Source organism: Stegodyphus dumicola, chromosome 1 (assembly GCF_044657685.1).
Source record: "Stegodyphus dumicola isolate Sdum_Otavi_A_Nest chromosome 1, ASM4465768v1".
In the NCBI taxonomy this organism is placed as follows: Eukaryota; Metazoa; Arthropoda; class Arachnida; order Araneae; family Eresidae; genus Stegodyphus; species Stegodyphus dumicola.
The window spans coordinates 238,026,732-238,052,431 of NC_140768.1; the positions used below are offsets into that span (position 1 = coordinate 238,026,732).

The following is a 25,700-nucleotide window of genomic DNA, read 5'->3' on the forward strand; positions in this document are numbered from 1 at the left end:
TAGGGAGTAGGGGTAAAATTTGGGGGAATATATCCGTATCTTGTTTGCTTCTTTTCTCTACATTTGTTTAGATGTTCTCCTCGTTGGACATTATTATAAATGAAAGAAAGGTTCATAGTTTTCAGAATGCTATCTATGAGTACTTTAAAAAATAAAAATAAAAATTATATAAGCAATAAAATGTATTTTCGTCATCCCATTAAACTGAATTTTAATACCATAGCTAGCTACCTACCTTTGGCCACTTTAAAAAGCGCTGCTAGACATCTCTTTTATGTTTTCTGTGTTGGCATTCATAACTTTGTTGATATTTTCTGCTGGTAAGTTTTGAAACGACTTTGACTTCTAAGCGGGTGATCTCATGGAGTCTCATTCGACTGTTTATCCTGGGACGAACAGCGCAGAAGCTGTCACACCGAAACCACAGCCAACTGTAGTATGTTTCACAAATAATATATAAATAAATTATTTAGCGAATCTATTCATCTTAGTTTGCAGCTGCTCATTGTTGCGTGCGTTATGTGTAGCCAATGATACATGTATCAAATCTAAATTAATTTCCTCTAACCCAGGCATGATTAGCTTGAGTTTTCTGGAAAAATATTATATTTCATTTTCGTACAAATTGATAACGCTTTGCATTTGTAAAATATAAACCTCTTTTAAGTTATAGGAGGGTAATTAAAATTTTATAAGGAATTCAGAGCTTTTGAAGCCAAATTTTTTAAAAAGTTAAGAACAAAAAGTAAAAGTTTACAATTGGGTGCCCCTTGTTTATTGGCGATTCTTTCTTGACGCCAAGTTCGGCGCCAGGAAGTCACAATGTCAAGATGGCCGCTACACAAAAGTAAGAAGTCGAAGAATTGCATAAGATCTGTGTCCATGTACACATCGATCTGTTTTTACTTAAAAAAACATCCTAGAATTGCACAAACTAGGCATTGCGCACTGCCTTAAATATGTCCATGTACACATCAATGTATTTTCATTTAAATAAAATCGGGAAGCTAAAACAAATTTAAAACTATCGTGGTAACCAGAAGTGAAGTTTCATCGCCAAAACTTTAAAAAAAGTGTCGCCAGTCGAAGGGGCACCCAATTCTACACTAAAGCCAAAATTTTGGTAATAAGTAAATTTGTATAATTTTGCAAATTTCAAAGAAGGGTGCATAAACAATGATTCCATGAATTTGCTGTTTCTGTGTTGAGAATGCTTAGAAATATGGCATCATTAGCTATTTATATATGGTATTTTAATGCTATATTTATTTCAGACAGTACTGTCAGTGCCACAACAGTAACATATGGCAGAGTGGTTAAAACTGCTGAATGTGGGGAGTTTGACCCTGGTTGAATTCGAAGTGAATGGACTTTTGCTTGGTTGGATTTCATGATTTTTCTTCATGTTTAATTTGAATATGATTCAGTTTGCCTTTGAAAGTCCCACAAAAACACCCTTCCACCTAGATATGTAGCTTTTGTCATATTCAACCTAATCAATATATGGCAAAACATTGCCCTAGAGCAAAAATCTTTTTTCTTGAGCAAATCCAAATTTTTTCTTCATTATAGCTTCTTGTAAATGAATTTACAGAATGTTTTCATTATGTAACCGTTCACTGTTTGTCTGTTAATTGGCAAGTTTAACATTCATAAATGCAGAAGTTGGTTTGCATCAATAAGCAGTGATCATTTGTATGTTATCATTGTACTGAATTGCCTCCATGATTGAAATACTAAAGCATGGCTGCATGTTTCATTGCTATATGCATGCCATAACATTTCAAGCATTTCATTATGACTTCTTCCAAGTTAAACACAAAATTCAGTCCCACATCTCTTGTGTTTTCAAAGAAATATTTCCCTTATATTGCCACAACAAAACATCGCAAATATTTCTACTCACTATGAGTAAATACTTTTGTAGACCATGACTGTCTAACTGCAGGTTTGTGAATAAGCACTGCACTTTCACCAAGATATCCTTACCCTTTAGGTAGATGGCTTTTGTGTGCTTTTTCATACTCCAAATAACCTGTAACACAACTGCAGGTTCAGATGCATTGATTTATAATCACAAAATCCAATAAATGATTGTTAATCTAACACCAGGAAAAAGAAAAAATTCAGTTAACCTTTATATAGAAAATTTAAACTAGTTTGTGTTCATTTAGCAATAAATGTGTAAAAACATATAGAGGGAATTGAATACATAATTGCAAATTTTATAATTTGTAAATGGCATGGTAATTTCATATGAAGAGAAATATGGGCTGTCTTGGTTGTATGGTAATTAGTAATGATGGTTGCCATATTATCATAGATGAATGATGGATGTTTATAAACATATGGTATCTTTGAAGCATGAGAGCATACAAAATACCATCAATTCCAGAAGTCCACTGAAGAGTTTAGTGAGAGAGGAAGAAGGTTTGGAGACCTTGATCTTCCTCCTGGCTGTTCTCCTTCAAAATTAGTTTCGAGATAGGTAAACTCATCCTGACATCTAAAGGTTCCTAAAATCTTGGGCAGGGACAAGTCCTATACTCTCCTTGTATGCAGTCAATTTGGAGACCTGGTTTGGTGTATTTCAGATAAGAGGATTAGTAACAAATACAGTAACACAAAAATAATATGAAATAAAGTAATAACATACAGTAGTCCCGTAACTTTCCATTTTGTTGTTTTCTCTTTCCAATTTAAAAATAGTAACTGCTTATAATAACTCGCCCTAAACAATACCATTTCAAAATTTAAATGTCTTGATTCTTGCCTAACACTTATGACACAGATGCTTGCATTATGTGTCTGCAAATAATAATTTTAAATTTAGGAATCAAAACTTTTTATTAAATAGTAGGGATTAATTTGAACTGAAACCAAGTTTTTGTCTTGGACATAATGTATTTGCTCTCTACTTCTCTGTATGACAAGATTGCTGTCTTTACTTTTCTTATTACAACATCTTAAAAATGTAATATTCTTCAAGGACATTTGTAGTTATTAAGCCAATTTACTTCTGTTGGCTTAAAAAACATTTGTCAATGAAAATAAAGAAATGTTAAACTGGCCATGATTGCAAGTACCTCATTCTTCTCTTCTAAATTATTACATATGTAATAGCATTTAATTCTATAAAGTCATATTTCTGAGCATCACTGATAGTAGTGAACATATTTTATGCCCAATTACGCTTGCAAATATCATTATTTAATTTGTTATAACTTTTTTTAATTATCTAAATTATTTTCTATGAAATTTTATGTTAAACAATTTTCTAGTATGGAAACATAGCTCTGACCCAGGAAGAGTTAGAAATATTTCAACAATGTGGTAAAGAAAGTTTTTATTCACGATGTAAGTATTCTGTGAATATAACCAGCTTCTATCATAAGACTGCACATATAAGATTCTATTTATGTGCTGGCTTTAAAAAAAAGATATTTCATGTTGTAGGTTTGCCTTTTTCATTAGCTGGAATGGCTGCTACATTTATTGCTGTACAGAGAGGTAATAAATAAATATATATATATGGAAAGATAAGAATTCTGATATTTTATATTTAATTATTAAATTGTAATATTGTGTTCTATTAATTTTTAGGAATATTAGCACCTCATCCAAAATATGGAGCAGCAATAAAAATGACAGGTAATAAATTTTAATGCATTCTAAAAAATATATATGATGGTACTGTCTTATTATTCATGCCTTTGTGCCAAGTTGTCAACTCTTTCACAACCTTGTGAACTGATGATTGATGAACACATTTGTTTGGATATATTTACAGCTTACTGGAATTATTGAAATTGCGATATCTTTGGCAACTTTCTAAATTGATGAAAAATATTTGTCTGACTCTATTTATGGGTCATAAGCATTGCTCATTCATAAATAAAGGTATAAAAAGCAAAACATTTTAAGGGAAGAAATTTAAATATATATCATTAATATGTACATTTTTATAGCCAGTAAATGCTGTTAAGTGAAATGGGAGTTAAATGTAAAATATGTCAGTCCATGGGTACTCAAATGCATACATGGTCTGTGCTTGCATGGGTTCAATATTGTCATATATGTATATATATATAAAACCTTCATATCTGCCAAATGTTAAAACTAGGAGTGCAAATAATCAAAAAGAACCTTTCTTCCTTATAAAATGCTTCTTTTTATTATTGCAGTCAAAAGTCGTTAAATGGGACACCCATAATCCGGAATGATCTATAATCCGGACCTCAAAGCTACAAACTTTCTGCGCATGCGTCGCGTTTACGTGTGCGCATAAGACCTTTACTGCTGCGAATATGTGTGTGCGCATGCGCATAATACGTTCACGCATGCGCGTTTAATGTATAATGGACGGTATAAGCTAAGCTAAAATTATCTAATTGAGTTAATGTTGCAGATTGCGTTGTTCCTTAATCTTCGAATTGGATACAGCTTATTATTTTGTGCAGACTGTTAGAGCAATTTTATAAAAGTAAGCTTGAACTTTCGATTATGTCAAATAGAATTTCCGATATATATTTAGTAATATGTAAAGGATCTACAAAGCGAAAGTATGTTTCGAAATCCATTAAACAGAAAGTGGAATTGCTGCAAAAAATGGATAAAGCATATCCTTTGATTATCTAATCATTCCAAAATATGTTTATCAATTTCACGCTGCTCTGCGGGGGGAGGGAAACGACGCGGCGCACAATGAATTGAAAGTTGATCTGTCAGCACTATCCTTATCTTCAGGACAGATGTTTTTATTTTATTTGGCTTATAATTCCTTACTAAATGTAGTATTTCGTCTTGATGTACTCTGTCTTTGATATGATTAAAATCAAGTTCCTCGTCATTATAATTCGCTTCTGATAGTGAAGAAAGTGACACAGAGGTTATTGAAAACGAAAAAATTTCGATTGACAAATTAGTCGGTATTCTCGACACAACAATTATAGAACTTGAACAGCGGAACTTTGTAACTAAACAAGAAATTATGTCTGTTTAATAGAATTAAAGAGAAATTATTATCACATGAAACGAAAGAACTTAAACAACTTACATTGAAAGAAATGTTTAATAAAGTAAACAAATAAATATTAAGCTTTTTCTTTTTGTAAATTTTGATACCCTTTAGATCATAATTGTTCTTTATTTCATAAATTACGGTTTCATATTTTTAATTTTATAATTTCTGCATGCCATCTTACCAGATTTAAACTGATGATCTATAATCCGGAATCGCCGATGAGTCCGGATTAACGACTCTTGACTGTATTTATGAAGAGAATATTACCTCTAAGAAGTCAAGAGAGCTATAGTAGATACCTCTAAAATAGTAACCAAATAAATGTATTTTGCCATTCACAAAGTCACCTGCAAGTTGGTGACTTTTCATGGGATGTGGCTTATCAGAAGTACTTGTGTTATTAGCTTTAAATTGGGAAATATTTGGTATTAAAAAATAGAGAGATATTTATAAATAAATTAAATATGAAGGTATAGTATTTCTTATGGTGGATTTTATTTTTAATAATTGCTTCAAATAAAACGATGAATAGTTTGTGATTTTTTACCATTACACTTTTGAATGATTAAACACTGTTTGCATACCAAGAAGGCTGTTTGTTATTTATCTTTCATCTGCTGTATATGTGCCTTCAAATTTTTGAAAGTTTAATCAAATTTTTTTTACACCAGCATTGGCTTGTAATGGCTGAAATATTTTTACACCAACAGCAATACTAATTAAACATCATTTTCTCTTTTGTGATAAGGTTTAATTCTTCTTAATCTAGTAATAATTTTAGATACCTTATAATTTTTGTCAGTTTTCTTCAGTGTAAATGCATAATTAATTTCAGTTTCCCTAATATATTTCACTGTAAAATACGCTGGTAATCAAAATTAAAGGATAATGAGAAAAAATGTGCTCACTAAGTTAATGTTGCAACCAATGTCCAATGCTGTAATTATGTATGTTAATTAAATACAATTCAACACAAAAGTGCACTTCCATGCATATGTGAGCACTGGAAATATGCAATTTCAGTGACTGACAGTGTGGAAGAGTAAAGATCCTTTCCTCATTTCAATATAATGAATATTGAATCTTGTAGGAAGAATAAAGCTAATTTTTCAGAATAAACAAAATACCTTTATTTAAATTTTAAAACAGAACAAAAAAAAAATAAATACTGCAGCTCTAAACTATCAAAATTTTAAACTCTTAATTACTGCAGTTAAAACTCTTATAACTATTAAAAATACTCAAAAAATCTTAAACTCTCTAAAACAAAATATATCAAAATCTTTCGAACCCTCTTCTTGTTGCCACACCGTAAAATGCAAGTTCTTGTCCTATTATTTATATTTCACGTTCTCTTTAAGTCTCGATCTTTATAAGTCATGATCTTTACAAGTCCCCCCACAAGAAGCACATTCGTCACCGTAGAGACAATGTTGCTCAGAGTTCATTGAGAGAGAAAGAGTTAACAGCTAACCTTGACAAAGCATCAGCATTCCCATGTGAACTCCCTTTGCGGTATGTCACAGTCATGTTATACCGTTGTAACGCTAAGGCCCAACGAGACAGTTTAGCACCATGAGGGTCGCTTTGGGTCAAGTAGGTGAGGGGATTGTGATCAGACACAATCTGCACTTTGGCACCGAAAATCCATGTGTCAAATTTTTTCAAGGCTTCGATGACACAAAATGCTTCTCGTTCGACGGTTGATCATCATTGTTGACAGGGCGTTAGTTTCTTGCTGAAAAATGCTATGGGCAGTTCTTTTGTAAATGGCCTATGTTTATTATCATTCTTACCTATGGTAGGCAATCCTAGTAGCTGTTGTTCCTTATCATCTTTCCTCTGTTCTATCTTTTCAATGGCTTTGTCAAGTAGCTCATACCATTTATCAATTGTTTCAGCTTTATCAATTTCTTCAAATATGGGATTTCTGTGCTTGCTGAAAGTCCTATAAACTAAAAAAATCTCAGCAATTTTTTCTACTGCTTTTTCTAATAATTCTTCATCAACATGATGTAGATCGTCTACCTCGGACTCGGGCTCTTCTATTAATTCAGCAATTCCTTCCGTTTCTTTCTCGTCTTCCAGTTCTTCGCTGTCATCCGAATAACTTTCTGTTCAATCTTCCATGTTTTCACCCTTAAACTTGAAAGGTTTCTGTGGTTTTCAGTTTCATTGTGGATGACATTTTCCTTTTCAGTTTCAACTTTTGTTCTATAATCCAGACTTTCTTTTTCATCTCCCAGTTCAACAGTATCTATGCTGCCCTTATTGTACTTTTTGTTTCTGTTATCATCCAGAATTTCTTTTTCAGTAAATTGTAATAGTTCACTGTTATCTCCAAGTTTATTTTCAGTTTTAAGATCTGCAGCTTCTGTGTGATTTACATTTTCATTTTCAGTTACTAAGTCAGCTTTCACACTTTCCTTATGGATTATTAACTCATTCTTTTTATCATCTACTTTTTCCTTCTCGTTTCCAATTTCAGCAATATATTCTTTCTCTTCTATGTTTTCATAATCAAGATTTACTTGTGTTTTATTGTCATCTGCAATTATTTCTTTTTCAGCTGCAGTTTCAGCATCATCAGTATTTTCTGTTTTGGTTACTGGCTTCACTTTAGTTTCACTTTCATTGACAGTTTCTTTTTCAACTGGGATTTCAGTCTCACCCATAAATTCGTTTTTACTTTCAGGTGGAATAATTTCTACATCTGTTATTTTGCTGTCAATTAACTTTTCCTCTTTGAGTTCATCTTCTGTTTCTACCCTCTTAGTTTCTTCAGTTATAATTTCTTCCTTCTGTGTTTCCTGTTCAACAATTTTATCTTCTATCATTTCTGTTTTCTCTATTTCTGTAAAGGGCAGTTCTTTACAACTTTCACATAATTTTTTAACATCTTGCTTAATAGTAGGCCAAAAGAATGAGTACTTGATTCGTTGAATTGTCTTTTTCTCACCGAGGTGGCCGGCAAGAGGGATTTCATGTGCCATTCTTAGGACTTCCCTTCTTTTTTCTAAAGGTAACACAACTTGCTTAATGTTTTCACCACAGATATATTCGGAATGAAGTAATATGCCATCATCGAAAGTATATGAATTTTGATTTTTATTTGCCCATTCAAAGCATTTTTTCAGAGTTTCGTCTTGTTCTTGATGTGTCTTGAATTCTAGTCTTACTCTATTCGTTGTTTTCCCAGACTCTATGTTTTCTTGGGAAAGCTGATTAACAACAGCCAAATTGGTAGTATTTTCTTCAACTGGTAACGGTTTATCATCTGTCTCTTTGTACTCTAAGGGGGATGCATCCCAATGACGATCACAGTTCCACAGTTTGATATTTCCACAGAGTGTTTCATAAGCTGAAGAACTCAATAGCAAGTCGGTAACTAGCTTTTTTGAAACAGCACACTTAATGGACACTCTACCGTGAAAATCATCGTCAATTTTCATCTGGAAAATCTTTAGTGGAGTAATTTCGTTTTCACCAAAAGCAGAAGATATCTCTATTTTACTTTCTCCTTCGCAAGGTATGTTGTCAACCAATTTCTCACGGACTACTGAAATTTGTGCTCCCGTGTCTACGATTCCATTTAGAATAATATCTCCACATTTAACTTTGACCAGTTTTAATTCATCTATGTTTCTAGATACGTCTACTGATTTTGAGACAGGAATAGAGATCTTGGCAGTTAGCACTTCTGGTTTTTCTTTTTCTGTAAGGGGTGCTTGTGTTTGTATTAAGTTGTTTTGTGCTGTTACAGAAGCACTTCTTGGTATCCGATTTTTGGTACATAACTTAGATGTATGACCTTCTTTTCCACAATTATAGCAAGTTAGTTTGAAACTAGGCTTTTGTGGTTCGTCACTCTTACGGGATGGGTACACTCTTGGCGTGTTTTCAGCGGACAGCGATTTATTTCTGAAAGCTCTTTCTGGAAGAGGAGAATGAGGTTGCCATTTTTTATTAGTTCTGTCTGCTGATGGATTACCACCAGTCCGTTTTGAGATATTACGAACACTGTCATATTCGTCAAGTTTATCAGCTAATTTGGTTGGAGAAACGAACTTCGCCCAGTCGTCCAGAAGATGGTCTCTTACTTCATAGGGTACTCTTTTCTTAATTTGGTCAGTAATAATCAAGTCTTTTAACGCGGCAAAATTTGTGATTTCAAGACCATTGATCCATTCTTCAAAATAACTTGTAATTTCGTAGCAAAAATCTCTCCATGATTTTTCAGCGCTCTTTTGGTGCATCACAAATTTTTTTCTAAAGCTTTCAGGATTTAATTTAAATCTCTTCAATAAAATGGCCTTAATGTACTCATAATCTTCAAAATTTTCTTCAGATTCCCTACCAATTAATTGAATGATTTCAGATGGCATTAAAGTCAATAAACATGAAACCCAATCTTTAGGATTAATCTTTGTCCTTTTAGCTTGTCTTTCAAATAAGGATAAATAAATCACAATATCATCGTGTCTTAAATTGAATTTGGGAATAAGCTTAATTAAATCAAAATTATGATGTCCATTTTCATTTGTTGGTGGAGTTTGTGTTAGTCGAACACGAGATTCAATTTCGAGTTTCCTCAATTCAAACTCCATTTGCTCTCTTTTCTGCTGTGCTTCTAATTCTTCTTTCCTTCGCCTTTCCTCAAGCTCTTCTTTCTCCTTTCTTCGCTGTTCCTCAATCTCTTCTTTTTCCTTTCTTCGCTGTTCCTCAATCTCTACTTTCTCCTTTCTTCGCTGTTCCTCAATCTCTTCTTTTTCCTTTCTTCGCTGTTCCTCAATCTCTTCTTTCTCCTTTCTTCGCTGTTCCTCTTCTTTTCTTTTCCTCTCTTCAATAATCGTTAAAAACACTTCTTTAGCAAATGCTTCATCATATGTATCACTTTGAATTATTTCATTTTTTATCGCCACGATTTTCATACTTGGATCTACTTGAATTTCTAATTCAGCAGCTAAAGCCAGCAAATCCTCTTTTTTCCCACGTCCCATAAAAGCCATGTCTCGATTTTATTCAGCCAATAGACTCTTAGTTTTATGAAAAGCTATTTTTTTTTCTTTTCTTTTTCTATTTAAATATAATTCACAATGAATTTAATTTTATTCGACACGAAAATCAATCAGTAGAATCAATACTTAATGTGTTGTTCACCTACTCTGGCGAGTCAAACGAAATTACATTTGAACACTGGCGTATTCATTACTTTGAAAATTACATTTGAACACTGGCGTATTCATTACTTTGAAAATTACATTTGAACACTGGCGTATTCATTACTTTGACAAGTAAATAAACTAAGATTCCATGACGGAAACAATAATTAACTTTTCATAATCTTAATTAACTATTTTACGTTTCCAAGGTAAATTGAGCTCTCACCTGAATTATTTTGGTTCGTAATTATATGCGGGGAAACTCCGATCCTGTCGACTGCGCCAGTAAAGATCCTTTCCTCATTTCAATATAATGAATATTGAATCTTGTAGGAAGAATAAAGCTAATTTTTCAGAATAAACAAAATACCTTTATTTAAATTTTAAAACAGAACAAAAAAAAAATAAATACTGCAGCTCTAAACTATCAAAATTTTAAACTCTTAATTACTGCAGTTAAAACTCTTATAACTATTAAAAATACTCAAAAAATCTTAAACTCTCTAAAACAAAATATATCAAAATCTTTCGAACCCTCTTCTTGTTGCCACACCGTAAAATGCAAGTTCTTGTCCTATTATTTATATTTCACGTTCTCTTTAAGTCTCGATCTTTATAAGTCATGATCTTTACAGGAAGCATGTTGAAATTCCGTTGTAGTGTTGATTAAATGAATGTGGTTTCTGAGAGTGATTAGTATTCAATAGTTATGGCTCATAGGCATCATTTAAGTGAGCATCAAAAGTGGCGAATAATTATTAGAATCAAAGGAGGTAAAATATAAACGGAGATTGCCCAAGATTTGAATATCCCTCAAAGTGTCTTATCAAGAGTTTGGATCTGCTTTTTAAGGCCTGTTTCAGTTGATAGACAGTCTAATCAAGGGCGACCATGAGCAACAACTGCATCAGAAGATAGTTTTCTGTCATTGTTGGCTTGAAAAAACTGTGAAGCAACTACAAGAAATTTTGTTTTAGACCTTAAGCCTGCTCCAGGAATTTGAATTAGCTATTCTACTGCTGCACAAATGCTTAACGAGGTTGGATATGGGAGAAACCAATAGTTTGTATCCTACTCACTCCAGCTTCCAGAGGGGCCCGTTTAAACAAGTGCCATTATAATGTTTAGTGGAGCCAAGACTACTAGGCCCAAGTATTGCTTACTGACAAGTTTAAATATAGGTATGAAAGTTTTTCTGCTAGCCAGCCAATGATTCTAGATGTGTTTTGATCTGGAGGAAGGAAGAAGCATGCAACTTGTCTTCCCTTGTGCATGAAATATCCTGTTTCCACGACCGCAGTTAAATGGTTTAAGGAAAAATCATAACCGAGCTGCATATCTCTCAAGAAGGTTCTGTAATTGCTCGGAGATATCTGGATGAGGAATTGGAACCCCAAGTTAGACTGTTTAGGGGTGCTATTGGCCCAGAGATTTTGCTAATGGATAATAATGTTCGGCCATATTGAGCATATGTGGTGTCAACTTACTTGCAAACACAAGATATCACTCGAATGCGTTGGCCACCTCATTCAACTAACTTGAGCCCAATTAAGCATGTGTGGGATGGGATGCCTTAGGGCACTAAATTTCAGTGTGCTGGACTCTCCAAGAGTTGAAAAGAAGAGTGGCATGCAATTCCACAAGTCTATGAAATCAAAATGTGATTTTGCATATCTGTCTGAGGTGATTATACACCATATTAATTTTTTTTCCCACAAGAGGGGACTTACTTTTCCCATCATTTTCCAGTTTCCATAAATTTGGTTTTAGTTTCAATATTTTGTGAATAATTGGTTGCCAAACATTGTAATTTATGTTAACTAATGCTTTTGTACACATATCTATTAATAATTTTTCATTAAGTATCAGTTGTGTTTTATTTATGTCACCATCCTTTAATTTTGATGACTAGTGTATTTATTCAAGAAGCATGCCTAGAAAGCTAAAAGTGATGAATTCTAGTAGAACCTTTTGCAGCCTAACATAATTGATGCTAGGACCTGATACTGGGCTATGGTCCGGCAACTGAGAAGTACTGGTCTGAAAGAAGTATGTATGGCACTATTATTTACACACACTATATAAAGTATTATTTCACAACACTAATACAATGAATAGCATGCTATTCTAAGCTTTAACATAATGTGCATAATCTCATACTGTAAATGCTATGTTATCTGCTTCACCAGCCCAGGAAGCTGAAGCAGCTACTGAAAAACCACCTGAGAGCGAAAAAGCATTTTTTGAGGGGGTGGGAAACTAATATTAAGAAAGCAACAGACCCAATGAAAGTTTGTAAGGTAACAGAATTCAAGCAAACAAAGAGTTCATAAAGCAGTTAATGAGGTAATTGTCAAGGAAAGCAAATAACAAATGGAAGCAACCAAAAATGATAGAAGAAAGCTGCTTAGGGAACAGAACTTAACTCTTCTAAATCAAAAAAGCATAAAGCAGATGAAAAAGCCATTCCGAAGAAAGCAGACAATAAATTGATTATGGGTAATGTTTAAAAAAGGTGGGGGAAGGGCCAAGCTGTGTAAATTTTAAAGTAAGTTTAACAACAGATTATTATATCCCTGATTGAGATAATTATTAACCATTAATGTATGAAAAGTGTTAAGAGAATATAAGGAATATTCTTAAAAATTTTGGGGTCCACCATCAGCTGAGAGGCGCTGCTGAATGCTGGTTGTATGGCCTAGGTTCAAATCCTTGCAAACGACCTATCAGGATGAGGGTACTCATAATTTTCCTCATGAATACAAGCCAGTTTCTCTAAAAAAGCCCTCCGTAAAGGCATCAAACCCATTAGGCAGATAGCTCTAGTGGATTTTTCATAATCTAAATCCAATCTTGAAAAATGTGGTATTTTAGCATTAGTGTATTTCAATTCATGTCTTAAAATTCATTATGGACAAAAAATTACTTATTTTATTTCAGACTTTTTATTATTGGAGTGATTTGAGAGACTTTTGCTTTCAAATATGCTTTTAATTTTTCTTATCTAAGTTGGAAGATAATGAGAAAGGCTCAATGATTAACATATTATCATATGTGATAATTCTGAACAGTTTTTTTCAATTCTGAGCATAATTTTCATCTTGTATTATAGAAATAGCAACAAATATGACAGAAAATCATTTATAACTGTACATTATTTTAAGTATTTTACTATCACTTTCTAATAAAAATACTATATGAGTTCAGTTTGTAAAAAGATTTTTACAGTCATTGTCTAAATTCTTTTATAATAATTAATAAACATATATTTTTTAGGAGCAGCTTTCATTGGCTGGCTGGTAGGAAAGATTTCATACCGAAGTAAATGTGAAGATAAATTCTTACGTTTAGAAAATAGTAAGATAGCAGATGCTATTCGAAAGAGAAGAGGCTACACTTCAGAAACGTAAGAAAATATGCAGATTTTGTATTTTAAAAATTTTTCGCCTGATACTTCCGTTTTGCACTCATATTCTCAAATTATTGCAGAAAAGGTTATCCAACTAGGCAGGTTTACTAAGTTTGAACTTCCAGTTTGTTTGAGAAAATACAGTTGATTCCATATGGTCAAAAATAATTTTATCAGCTAAAATTAGCTGCTAAATACATACCTATTGAATATCCACAATCGGCTATCTATTAAATATGGAATTCAAAATTCCAGAGACAACCCGATGACACAAACAGTACTTCCAGCAGCATTAAATAATTTGAATCCTAGTTATTAACAGTAGATAGCAATAAGACTAAGCGATAATCAAGATAAAGGGAAGTAGAAATGGAGATAGCTTAGTAGATAGTGTAATATTAATGTTACTATTTATTTTTATATGTAGGTAAATGATATAAATTAAAAAATAATACTATGATAGTTTATTCATGAATATTTTTCATTTGTTTTGCTCTCATTATAACCACATCCTGTGGAAATTGAATTATTCACATAATTTTCCTCTCGCAATTTTCATGCAGTAAAAGCACTATAGTACAGCTCCCAACTCTGCTTGGTCGTTCCTGGAACTCCATGTACTCTTGAGACTCTCCACGCTCCAACTCGTGATGCACTCGACGACACACAGAGCACGGCTCCCGACTCTTCCATTTAGTCGTTCCCAGAGCTCAACACGCTCTATCGACGATGCGTTACTGCGATACACTACAAGACTCTTTCGGTGCACTTGACGACCCACTCGGCGTTCGCTGCCCGGCTGTCAACTTGATAAACTCCGCAGGGATTGACTCGCTAGATGAGACACCAACTCGATACTAATTATCTCGCACTCTATGCAAGGCACACAGACTCGCCCTCTCGACGAGGTACACTCTAACTGACTGCAAACCAGAAGGGTTTACATAGCTTTCGGCTCATGTTCGAGAACATTCTGGGCTAAACCGGTAAGAATTCGTTCCAGAAGGTTATCTTTCCGTCCATGGCATATCGCCAATTTTGTCGCCAAATAGGCAATTTCTCGCCATATGTGGCAACCCTAAAATTGCTTTGCGGGGAAGCTATCTCACCGCTTCTGTACATTTTGTAACACTATGTATACTCAAAAGTGAACTTTGCTGCAGTTGATTTGCATTTTTATTACCTAATTACTTACATATGTTTGGCTAAAAATAAATTATGGCTGTAGCTAATTTACAATTTTTAATCTGATACTTTTATTGAGTTCAGTAATTGTTGCAAAATATATGATCATTTTGTTCATTTCTTCACTGCACCTCAGGATATACATTTAATCCATAATCACCAGGTAAATTATCAGATGAAATATATACAGGGTGATCAGCAAATAAGCCCTGATTTCAAAATTAAATATCTCTACAACAAAGATTGATAGAATTATGTGGTAAACTGTACATTTATTAGCAAAACTGTAAAAATGGTGTACAAAAGTTTAAAAAATTTAGTTATGAAAATCGTTAACAGATGGTGCTCTAATCGCAATGGCCTATCAATAGCCTTTAAAATGTTCTTCGAAGTCAAAAGTGATCAGTACAACTTTTAGCTAGTGAAAAGAGGCTAGCGTAAAAAGTGAAATAATGTATTCCATTGAACAACATGTATTTTGGTTCTGGAATTTCACTGATTAGTACATAGACCTACGGCAACACGTCGCAGTTTTCAAAACTGATTCAATGTTACAGGTTTGAAGTACACGAGCACACAAAAAATATTTAAAAATAGCCTACGGCTGTTTCCATACAAAATCCAAAGTCATCAAGCCATACCCATGAAAGCTGTGCAACAAAGGGTTGACTTTGGGGTTCAGATTCTAACAATGATCGACAACGACAGATTTGATGTGAGCTGCATCTGGTTCACAGATGAGGCACATTTTCATTTGAATGGAATTGTTAATAAACAAAACTGGAGATTTTGTTTGTTAAAAATTATATTCTGTGTAGAAATACAGTATTCACAATAAATGTTCAAAATTGCAACCACCAGCAGTAATACATGCTTGGTAACGTAGCTAAATATATTGACAAACGTTTTGAAAAACAACAGGCATTTCGCACATGCTTGCAGCCGCAATAGATAGTTGTGCAACAAGGTCCTCCAGTGAGTCAACGGGAGTCTCGTAAATGATGCTCTTCAGATGGCCCTATAATCTAGTGTTTGTGTTTGAGCAATTTTTTTGTAATCAATAGGACCTCTAATTTTAATTTCATGAATGTGAGGTAATGTGTCGGCAACAATATTATCAGTTCCTTTAATGTATTGGATATCAGGTGTGAATGGCAAAATAAGATCTAGCTGACAATTTTAATGTGGGGAACATTTTTCAGGTTTTTGTTTGAAAGCAAATATTGGTGGTTTGTAATCAGTAAACACTGTAAATTTGTGTCCCTCTAGCATGTATCCACATTTCCAAATAGATGTGTATATTGCTAATAATTCCCTATCATAAGTACTGTATTTTATCTTAGTGGCTGTTCCAGCAGACATGCATCACGGAAATCTTCCCACGTTGCCTTAAGCAGTGTGTGCATGCAGAAGAATATTTATGAGATATTATTTTAAAGATCCATTATTGTCTGTTATTTATAGTTGGTAAATCCAATATGTACCACTTTATATATTTATTTCATTGTGAATTGCTTAATATTATATACTTCAAAATCTTTTTTACTTCTTGTTATTTTCAAGTTTAAATGCAATTTTCAATTTTGTAAACGAATGTGAAGAGCATTTAAGCTGTTTTACAGCATATATTTTACTAGTGTCATTGGTTCCATTTTATTTTATTTTGCTGTTTAATAGGTTTCAAAGTGGTTTGGGTTCTAGTGATGATACTGTGTTTAAAGATGACAGCTTTAGCTTCCCATCTAGTGATAATTATCATTCTAGTGCCGGTTCTTTGAATTTAGATGTTGATAAAAATGTGCAGTATTCTGGATTAGATGATCTTGGAAGACCGTCTACTGATAGTAAGTTTGTACATAAAGTATTTCTCTATTTTACTAATAAATATACTTAAATTAAATTTTAATGTCACTTAATTTTAAATGGCAAATATATCTAAGTGGAGTGCATTAATAAAAGTATATCATATATATATACCTAAAATATCTTGAATCTCCCCTGCACATTTTTGGGGAAAAAATGCTAATATTTATAAAAACTAGATTTGAAAACCACAATAAATGAGTAGAATTAATATTTATTGATGATGAAAGAAGAAAAAAAATTAATTAGATAATATTTTAATATCATTTGCAGTTTTATTGAGGGTATTACAGTTCTTGAAAATTTCAGATATTATAATGGTAAGCTATATGAGAATTATACAGCCAACTCTCATGTTTCCAGGGTTGATGTTCACAGTTAAAATAAGGGTCAATCCATGAGTAGTTAAGAAAAAATTTTGCAAAGAGGAAAATCCATATTATAACTTGAAAAATACTGTTAGCATATCTATGTTTTCAAGCACTTTGATCTGGAGGCTATGATTTATTTAATTATTTATCAGTATTAAATTACACACACTGAAAATAACAGAGGAATAAATATCATTAGAAATGAAGAAATTAAGATGTAAATGATATTAAAGAAAAATATAACACTGTCATTGACTTTTAACTTGTATTAAAAATTAATAAAGCATTTTATTTCTGTATTGTACAGTATTTATATATTCTGAATTATTAGTAATTTAATTAATTACTGTAACTTAAAAAAACAATACCGAAATACTGTAACATTATGTACTATCACTGCTGTTATAGATTTTTCTTTTCTATAAATATTTTTTTCTTTTTTAATGTAATAGTTTGTCATAGTAATTTTTTCACTGTTCTGCTCTAAACAACCAAAATTTTTTTAAACAGAATCAGTTAATTAGGAACTGGTCCCAACTGTTCCTGGTCGATTAATTGGGTATAGTTGATATATGTAAATATATATATATACCTCTCTAAAAAAAGAAAGTAAAATTACTTTGAATGGGACAGAGAAAATTATGCAAAAACACAATTAAAAACTGAAGCTTTGTAATTTTGTATCAAAATTTATTCCCAGATAAACCAGCAAAATTAAGCATTTTATATGTAGCAAAAAAGGTAGGGACAGAGAGCCTTTAATAGAGAAATACATAAAACATTATTTTTAAGCATAGAAATTAAAGAAAAATATTTTTGCTGAATTTTTCTTTTTGCACAATATGCTATTTATGAATTAAAAATTCTAAATTTCTTATTTTTTAGTTTTCTATTTTATATGGTTTTTGTTGCATTTCATAATTTTAAGAAGTAAAGTGAAGATTTTATAATCTTTATTAGAAAATTCTCTTTCCATTTAAGAAATATCTATGATCAGTTATGAGTCACTGAAGAATATTTCAATTAGATTTGAGATAGTGTTTTAGTTAAAGTACACTTTCATTTTATAATCACACACCCATCATAATCCAAGAATTAATAACTGATTGCAATTTTAAAACCATTTACAAATTTGATTCTTTTCCTATATACTAATTAAATACATTTTCTATCAAGGGGAAAATTTATCTTTCTCTGATGAAAATGAACAACAAAATACAAGTATAACTTATGATGAATTGCGGAAGCGAAATAGAGAGGAATTTGAAAGACAAAGCAGGCAGTCCCAAACATCAAGAACAGATCAGTCTTCACCTCCAATTCCGAGACCATGGGCTAATCCTGATATGGGACAAAGGCGATATAATACTGGTTCTGAAGGTAATGAATTTCAGTGCTTGTTGGTTATGTAGTACCTGCCAATACCTGTGTTATGTCTGCAGGTGAGGTTCATTGAAGTGCATGACGCAATCAAAACAGACTAGTTCACGACACAAACATTTATTTCTAACTAACTCATAAGACAGCAACGATGTGCTATTTATGCAGTTATATTACATTCTACTCTACTCTCGCTCACAGAGGTTCTCGGGTATAAGAGTACTGATACTCTTGAAATCAGATGCTACATCCCTCCCCACTTATTTAGAGATTTAATCTCTGAGAAGCTTTGCAGATGCGCGAAGATCGTTAAAGTCTTGGCTGGGGTTGCTGAACTCTTTATCAGAATTAACTGGAATGAGTGGCTCAGTTTTCCTTGGAACTGACGATGTTGTAAGTCCTGCTGAAGTTTGCACCGCTTCACTTCTTTGTTCAATGTCCTTGTCCGGAGCCTGAGGCTTCACGTTGCCATCTGAAGTAGCAGCCATACAAGGTTCATAGATTACCGGTGCAGGCGGAACCTCGCTCTTTACCGATCTGATCTGATCGACGTGCCTGCACAGTAAAGTTCCTTGAACGTCAATGGTATAATGCAGCACTCCATCCTTGTTTGTCACTCTGCCAGTTTTCCATTGGGAATTTGCCGATCTATAATCCTGAATGGCAACCTTTTCTCCGATCTCAAAATTTCTGTCTTTGAAATCATAAGTATTCCTTCGAATGCATTCTTTCACTCTTCTTTTAAGATTTGGAACAACTAAATCAATTCGAGTTCTAATTTATCTTTTTAAGAATAACATTGCTGGACTTAACAAGGTTGTCATGTTCGGTGCCTTTCTATAATTCATGAGGAATATGGCAAGTTTTTGCTTAATATTTCCTGGATAACCTTGCATTGCACACAATGCTTGTTTGACGGTGTAAATGTACCGCTCTGCTTGTGCATTACTTGCTGGTTTAAATGGAGCACACGTTTTGTGTTTAATTCCATTATTCCTTATAAAAGTTTCAAATTCCCCCGATGTGAACTAAAGGCAGTCCGTATCTTGCAAAACAGTCTCTCAAACATTCAATTGTCTGAAAGAAATTTGTTGACTTTAAGGTATACACTTCTAGCCATTTAGAATGTGCGTGAATGATAATCAAGAACATTCGTTCAAAAATAGGGCCTGCAAAATCTACGTGAATGCGTTCCCAAGGCGCACTTGGATATTCCCAGTGATGGACTCTTGCCCTTACTTGAATATGATTTGAACTTAAAACAATCGACACAGTTCCTAGGAATTTTTTCAATATCATGATCAATTCCCTTCCAAAAGACGTAGTATCTGGCGATTGCCTTCATTTTAACGATTCCTAAATGTTCTTCGTGTAACTCTTCGAGAATTTTAACTCGGAGTTTTTTCGGAACAACTATCCTCTAACTACTCATTATACAGTCATCTTGTAAGGTGTACTCTGCTTCCCTACCTTCCAAACTTTCTCCAGATTTTAATTTCATATAAAGACGATTTAATTCTTCATCAGCTCGCGTTTCCTGAGCTATCTCCTTAGCTGTTACCGGAAGAGTTTCAATTTGGGAGAGTTGGAATATTTCAACGGCATCCTTAATGCTTAAATCTTCGGACTTAAGAGGCAGGCACGACAGGCAGTTAGCATTACCGTGTTCCTGGTATTTCGATACACAATATCAAACTGATATGCCTGCAATATCAGAGCATAATGTAAAAGTCGGGTGGCTTTGAGGATAGGAAGTCCTCTTTTCGATTTAATAATAGCCACTAAAGGTTTATGATCTGTCACCAGAGAAAATCGTCTCCCCTTTAGATATAGATAAAACTTTTTGACAGCCCAAACAATTGACAGTGCTTCTTTATCGATTTGGGCGTATTTCTGCTTTGTGTTAATCAGTGTTCTCGATGCGAATGCTATAGGCCTTTCTGTTCCATCAGACAAAACATGCGAGAGCACTAACCCAAGACCTACCGGAGATGCATTAGAAGCTAGCATCAACAGTAATGTGGGATTGTAATGCATTAAAACTCTGAACAAATTTCCTTTTTCATTTTTTCAAAAGCGAGTTGGCAGTTTTTTGACCAACTCCATTTAACATCTTTTTTTGTTAAATTATTTAAAAGATGTGTCAAAGTTGCCAAATTAGGGCAAAATTTGGCATAAAAATTCACTAATCCCAAAAAACTTTTGATGTCTTGGCCGCCTTTCGGCGTAGGGGCATTAGCAATTGCCGAAATCTTTTCATCCGTTTTATGTAATCCATCGGCATCAATTTTATGCCCTCAATTTTATGCCTAATTGAATCTCATTTTGAAAAAATTTACTCTTAGTTAAGTTTAATTTTAGGCCGTGCTCCTTGCATTTTTTTAAAAATATTTTCAATGCTTTTAAATGAGATCATCCGGTCCTGTCACTCGAGCATCATCCATAAAAATTTTAATTTCTTCGATCCCCTGAAATAATTCCTCAACATAGCGCTGCCAAATAGCTGGGACAGCATGTAATCCATACATTAAGCATTTACAAATATACAACCCCTTATGCGTGTTTATTGTTAATAATCATTGGCTCTCCGGATGCACCTTCATTTGTAGATAAGCATGACTGAAATCAAGTTTCGAAAAATTTTTACTTCCATTAAGGCAGGAAAATATTTCTTCGAGTTTTGGTAATGGATGCTGTAGCACTTCCAAATTAGGATTCAGAGTCACAGAATAATCAGCACAAAGCCTAATGGAACCATCAGATTTAACAATTGGCACAACTGGTGTTGCCCATTCTGAAGTCTCAACCCGCTCAATGATACCCTCTTTCTTGAGCCGATCAATTTCTGATTCAACTCTGTTTTTTAATGCTAAAGGTACCGGTCATGGCCTACAAAATATTGGTTGAGTATTAGGTTTCAAATTTAGTTTTACTTCGTGATTGTTAATTTCACCTAATTTACCGTCAAAAATTTCCTTATACTCCTCAAGCAATGTTTTTAAATTCAATTCATTAGGAGTTTTCAATGTTTTGATGGCATTCCAATCGAGATTGATTTTATACAGCCATTCTCGGCTGAAGATTGTGTCCAAATTGTTCTTCACAATGTATAAATTTAAAACTAATTTTTGACCTTGGTATTCAACTTTAACAGGAACATATCCTAAAGATACCACCTTATCACCCCTGTAAGTTTTAAAAACTAAATTTGTAGGCTGAATCTTTTTATTGGAAATTTTTGTAAATTTATTTATAGACAGTACCGAAACTCTTCCCCCAGTATCAAGTTCCATGCTAACTGGTTTATTTTCAATTTTAACTTGAACCATTATTGGTGGTCTTTTCAGCTCTTCCTCTCTTAACATGTGCGTTCTGGAGCTAAATCCATAGATGGAGACCTCATTTTTCGAATCATAATCATTATTTGCCTCAACTTTCTTTTGTTTAACCTGTCGGGTTTTTTTAAGCAAATAATACGCCCTTTCGATATGTCCAATTTTTTTACAAAAGCGGCATTCACTTGTTGCAAATTTATAGTTGTTTTTATTGTGATTTGCTCCTAAGCAATGCGAACAAGTTTCATTTTTACCTTTATTATTCTTAGCAACAAGGTTTTTGTTTCTGCGGTTTGGACTTATTTTTCTTGGTTTTAAGTACTTTCAGTTCTACGGAATTTCCTATAATCTCATTTGCACCCTTAACCGCCTTTTCCATCGCCAAGGCTATCTTTAATGTTTTCTCTAAATCGATATCATCTTCCTGAAATAATCAATCTAAGATATTACAATCTCGTAGATCGCTAACGAAAACATCCCTTAACATTGTATTTAACATATCCTCTTTATATTCACAAGGAATCGCTAACAATCGTAATTCAGTGACATAACTACTAATTGATTCTCCCTCATGCTGTTTTCTATTAATAAACATGTGCTGACTAGGTATTATTAAAGCTTTAGGATTTAAATGATCCTTAAGAACCTTTTTTAGTTCTGGAAAATTTTTATCTGAAGGATTATCCGGAGAGAGTAAATTTTTCAACAAATTGTACAAGTTCGCATTCAAGCTTGAGATCAGAACTTTCCCATGCTTTTGCCTCTGGAACATTTTGAATGTCCAAAAAAGCCTCAAATCATTCTATGAACAAATCAAAATTTTCTACTGTTTCATCGAACTTATCAAAGGAAACAGAAATTTTGTCTTGTTTATGTTCCGATTTCTCTTGCAGTGCGACCATTAAAGCTTCATTCTGCTTTATCAATTCTTCAATTAACTTTTCCATCCTTTCAAAATAAAAATCAAATAACTTTCCTACCTTTTGCAGTTTTGGGGGAATCCCCTAAATCCAAATTTCGGTTTTGCTACTACTTTACGCATGTAACCGAGTGCGCCAAGTCGGGAACAATTTTCTTCTCACACAACCTCATTGCCAACTATGTTATGTCTGCAGGTGTGGGTTCATTGAAGTGCATGACGCAACCAAAACAGACTAGTTCACGGCACAAACATTTATTTCTAACTAACTCATAAGACAGCAGCGAAGCGCTATTTACGCAGTTACATTACATTCTACTCTACTCTCGTTCACAGAGGTTCACGGGTATAAGAGTACTGATGCTCTCGAAATCAGATGCTACAACCTGCTAATAATCCTTTGGTCCCATGAAAAAACAAAAGTGATAATGAGCTGTACCATGTTCCGTTTATTCATTCATTTTGTCAACTCCATATGTGTTCTATTCTTTGCATGTGGATGGCAGTCTCAGGATCAAGGCTGACATAAGAAAGTAAATAAAATCTGAAAGCTTTTAGATTTTATATTACACCCAAAGGGGCTTTTTTTTTAACGTTTTGTGTGTTAGCTCTATTCATAATATCATGTCCATCGTACTTAAACCATAAAATTCAATTCAACAGCTATATCACAAAATAATTTTAGAAGAGAACTTCAGAATTTCCGATACACAGTTTCGCACGCTGTAAAAAAACTGTCAGTGTTGCTATTGCTCCCTTTGAAATTGTTGAGTTTGTTAATCAAAAAATAAAACAAATTTCAAATTTGGGCCTCCAGATATCCATATTTGAGTGAAGGACTGCGTTATCCAAAATTTGATGTCTCTAGGTAATGTTTTTTCACAGTACAAGAAACACACATGCATTCATACAGATTCTTCATTATTTAATTTCTTTAAATATAATACTAGGCTCTAATATTTGGTGGCAACAATTTGAAAAGTGAAATGCCATTTTTAGTGAATCAATGTTAAATGCTAAGGTGAAATTAATAGCCCTTCAGGGCAAATTGCCCCTTTGGGTTAATAAGTAAAATAATCTGTGCCTTTCCTATGCCCTCCTCCCCCCCTCAAAAAAAAAGAGGGTGAGAAGGAGGGATTGTAGAAAAATAAAAGCGTCATCTTTGTGTAAGAATCCAGAATAGCATTTAGAGTTGCCAGGTGCTCGCATGAACAAGAATGATGGACGGTATTTTGAAGATAGATCGTTGGATACTGGTTGACCAACTAGTATCTAATTTTTATATTAATTTATATCCTACTCTTCAGTTCTATATTATTTTTTTCATGTTAAAAGATATGACATTACAGTATAGGTCAAATAATTTATATCACAAATATGTAGACTGTGTGAAATCATATCCCAATATGTATATTACTTTATTACCCAATTATTTATTATATAAACTCATTAACTGTGACTAGATCCATAACATAATATAAAACTACCCATTGTATATCCCCAAATGTATATTTTTGTGTCATAAATATGTCCTGGCATAAAGCTGCCAGTACCTTTATTCAGGTTCACCATTATCCGGAAAGATTGAAACCTTCGTAAAGGTACCTGCACCTTTAGAGAGATCAGTTTCTAACTCAAAACAGCATGAACCCTATTCATGTGTTAATTAGCCACAGAAAGTTAGTGTAATTTAAGAAATATCTTGTGAAGCTATTCATTTGAATCACTTGTTAATCTTGCAGTTGTAGGTACTTGAATAAAAATCTCAATAAATTATTGTTTTCCTTTATGAATGTACTTAGCATTGTAGAAGTATGTTAAAACATGGTAAAAGTTTAGTATGCATTCTATTACTTTTAGGAATATGCATTTCTTGAAAAGTTGCTTGTCAAATGCTCCAAAATTATTTTTGTGGTGAACTTTTATTTATTTTAATGATCCAAGCAATTTTTTTCTGAACATAAGCCATCTTTTTATAACATTGTAAGTTTAAAAAAAACTAATCCCGGTCTTTTTTAGATAATTGTATTAAACCATTAGTGCTCAAATTATTTTTTCTGGAAGCAGTTGAATAAAAATCTTGAATCTGAGGTATTTTGCATTCAATTGAATATTATGATCCAAATTTACCCAAACTGCAAATAGCTTTAAAAAGAAGTGACATACTAAAAATATATTATTGGGTGTTGGCATTATATTTTTTAGTATAGAACAGACAAATTAGTAGTATTTAAAAAAAAAATTTTAAAAATGAAAAAAATAGATAAAAGCAAAAATTTAAAAACATGCATATTTCAAAATAGTTAGAAACATGTAAAAAATAGCTTGCACAATAATAATTAAATACAATAATAAATACAACTCTTAAATATGACATTCAGTTTCTAACGCTTTTAAAAGAAATAAAATCGGAGAAAACATATACAAAGCTTGTAGAATGAAAACTGAAAAATGCAATAAATATAATATTGATATAAAGTTAGTTAGTAGTTACAATTTTGGTTTGAAATTTTCTAAAACTATTTTTTTAAAGTAGTATTGCACTTTATATGAAAGAGGCCTTGATTGACAAGCTGCAAACAGGCATTGTCAGTGCATTTCACCAGCCTATATTTTGATCTATCCTGTCATAATATCATCACTAACAATACTTCTTGAGGTTGAAGGGAAGCTGTAATACTGACCTTTTAAAATTTTTCTTCCAATCCACAATTTCAAATATTTTACAGTTATGGTTCTCACAAAATCTTTCATTGTCATAGAATTAGATCCATGGATATTTCTATAAAGAATGCTTGCATTCATTAATGCCATGTCAGTAATTCATATAAGCAAGCACCAAAAACATTCATATAACAAGCACCTAATTGCAATACTCTGCTTTTCTAACAACCATTCATGATGATCTACCATTCCCATATATTTGTTATAAATATTTATTAAATTTGGTTGTGAGATTGTTCCTTTCTTTTTCTCCTTACTTATCTTTTCACTTTTGAAGTGCATTCACTGTTATAAAAATTTGTTGCAACTGCCACACTCTTGTTAATCCT

The 25,700-nt window shown here is 33.0% G+C and overlaps 1 protein-coding gene across 3 annotated transcripts in view; it reads left to right on the top strand.

Moving 5' to 3' along the window:
* Nucleotides 1–299: 299 nt before the first annotated feature.
* Nucleotides 300–25,700, top strand: part of asrij (OCIA domain-containing protein asrij) — a 38,667-nt gene continuing 13,266 nt past the window's right edge. For 2 of the 3 annotated variants that reach the window (XM_035377259.2, XM_085826642.1), the window contains exons 1-7: nucleotides 300–436; nucleotides 3,282–3,357; nucleotides 3,457–3,510; nucleotides 3,604–3,651; nucleotides 13,462–13,591; nucleotides 16,457–16,623; nucleotides 18,190–18,393. In XM_035377259.2, the coding sequence (XP_035233150.1) occupies nucleotides 362–436; nucleotides 3,282–3,357; nucleotides 3,457–3,510; nucleotides 3,604–3,651; nucleotides 13,462–13,591; nucleotides 16,457–16,623; nucleotides 18,190–18,393 (754 nt within the window). In that variant the 5' untranslated portion in view covers nucleotides 300–361. The remainder of the gene's footprint in view (nucleotides 437–3,281; nucleotides 3,358–3,456; nucleotides 3,511–3,603; nucleotides 3,652–13,461; nucleotides 13,592–16,456; nucleotides 16,624–18,189; nucleotides 18,394–25,700) is intronic. The other variant, XM_035377261.2, reaches the window with a different exon arrangement.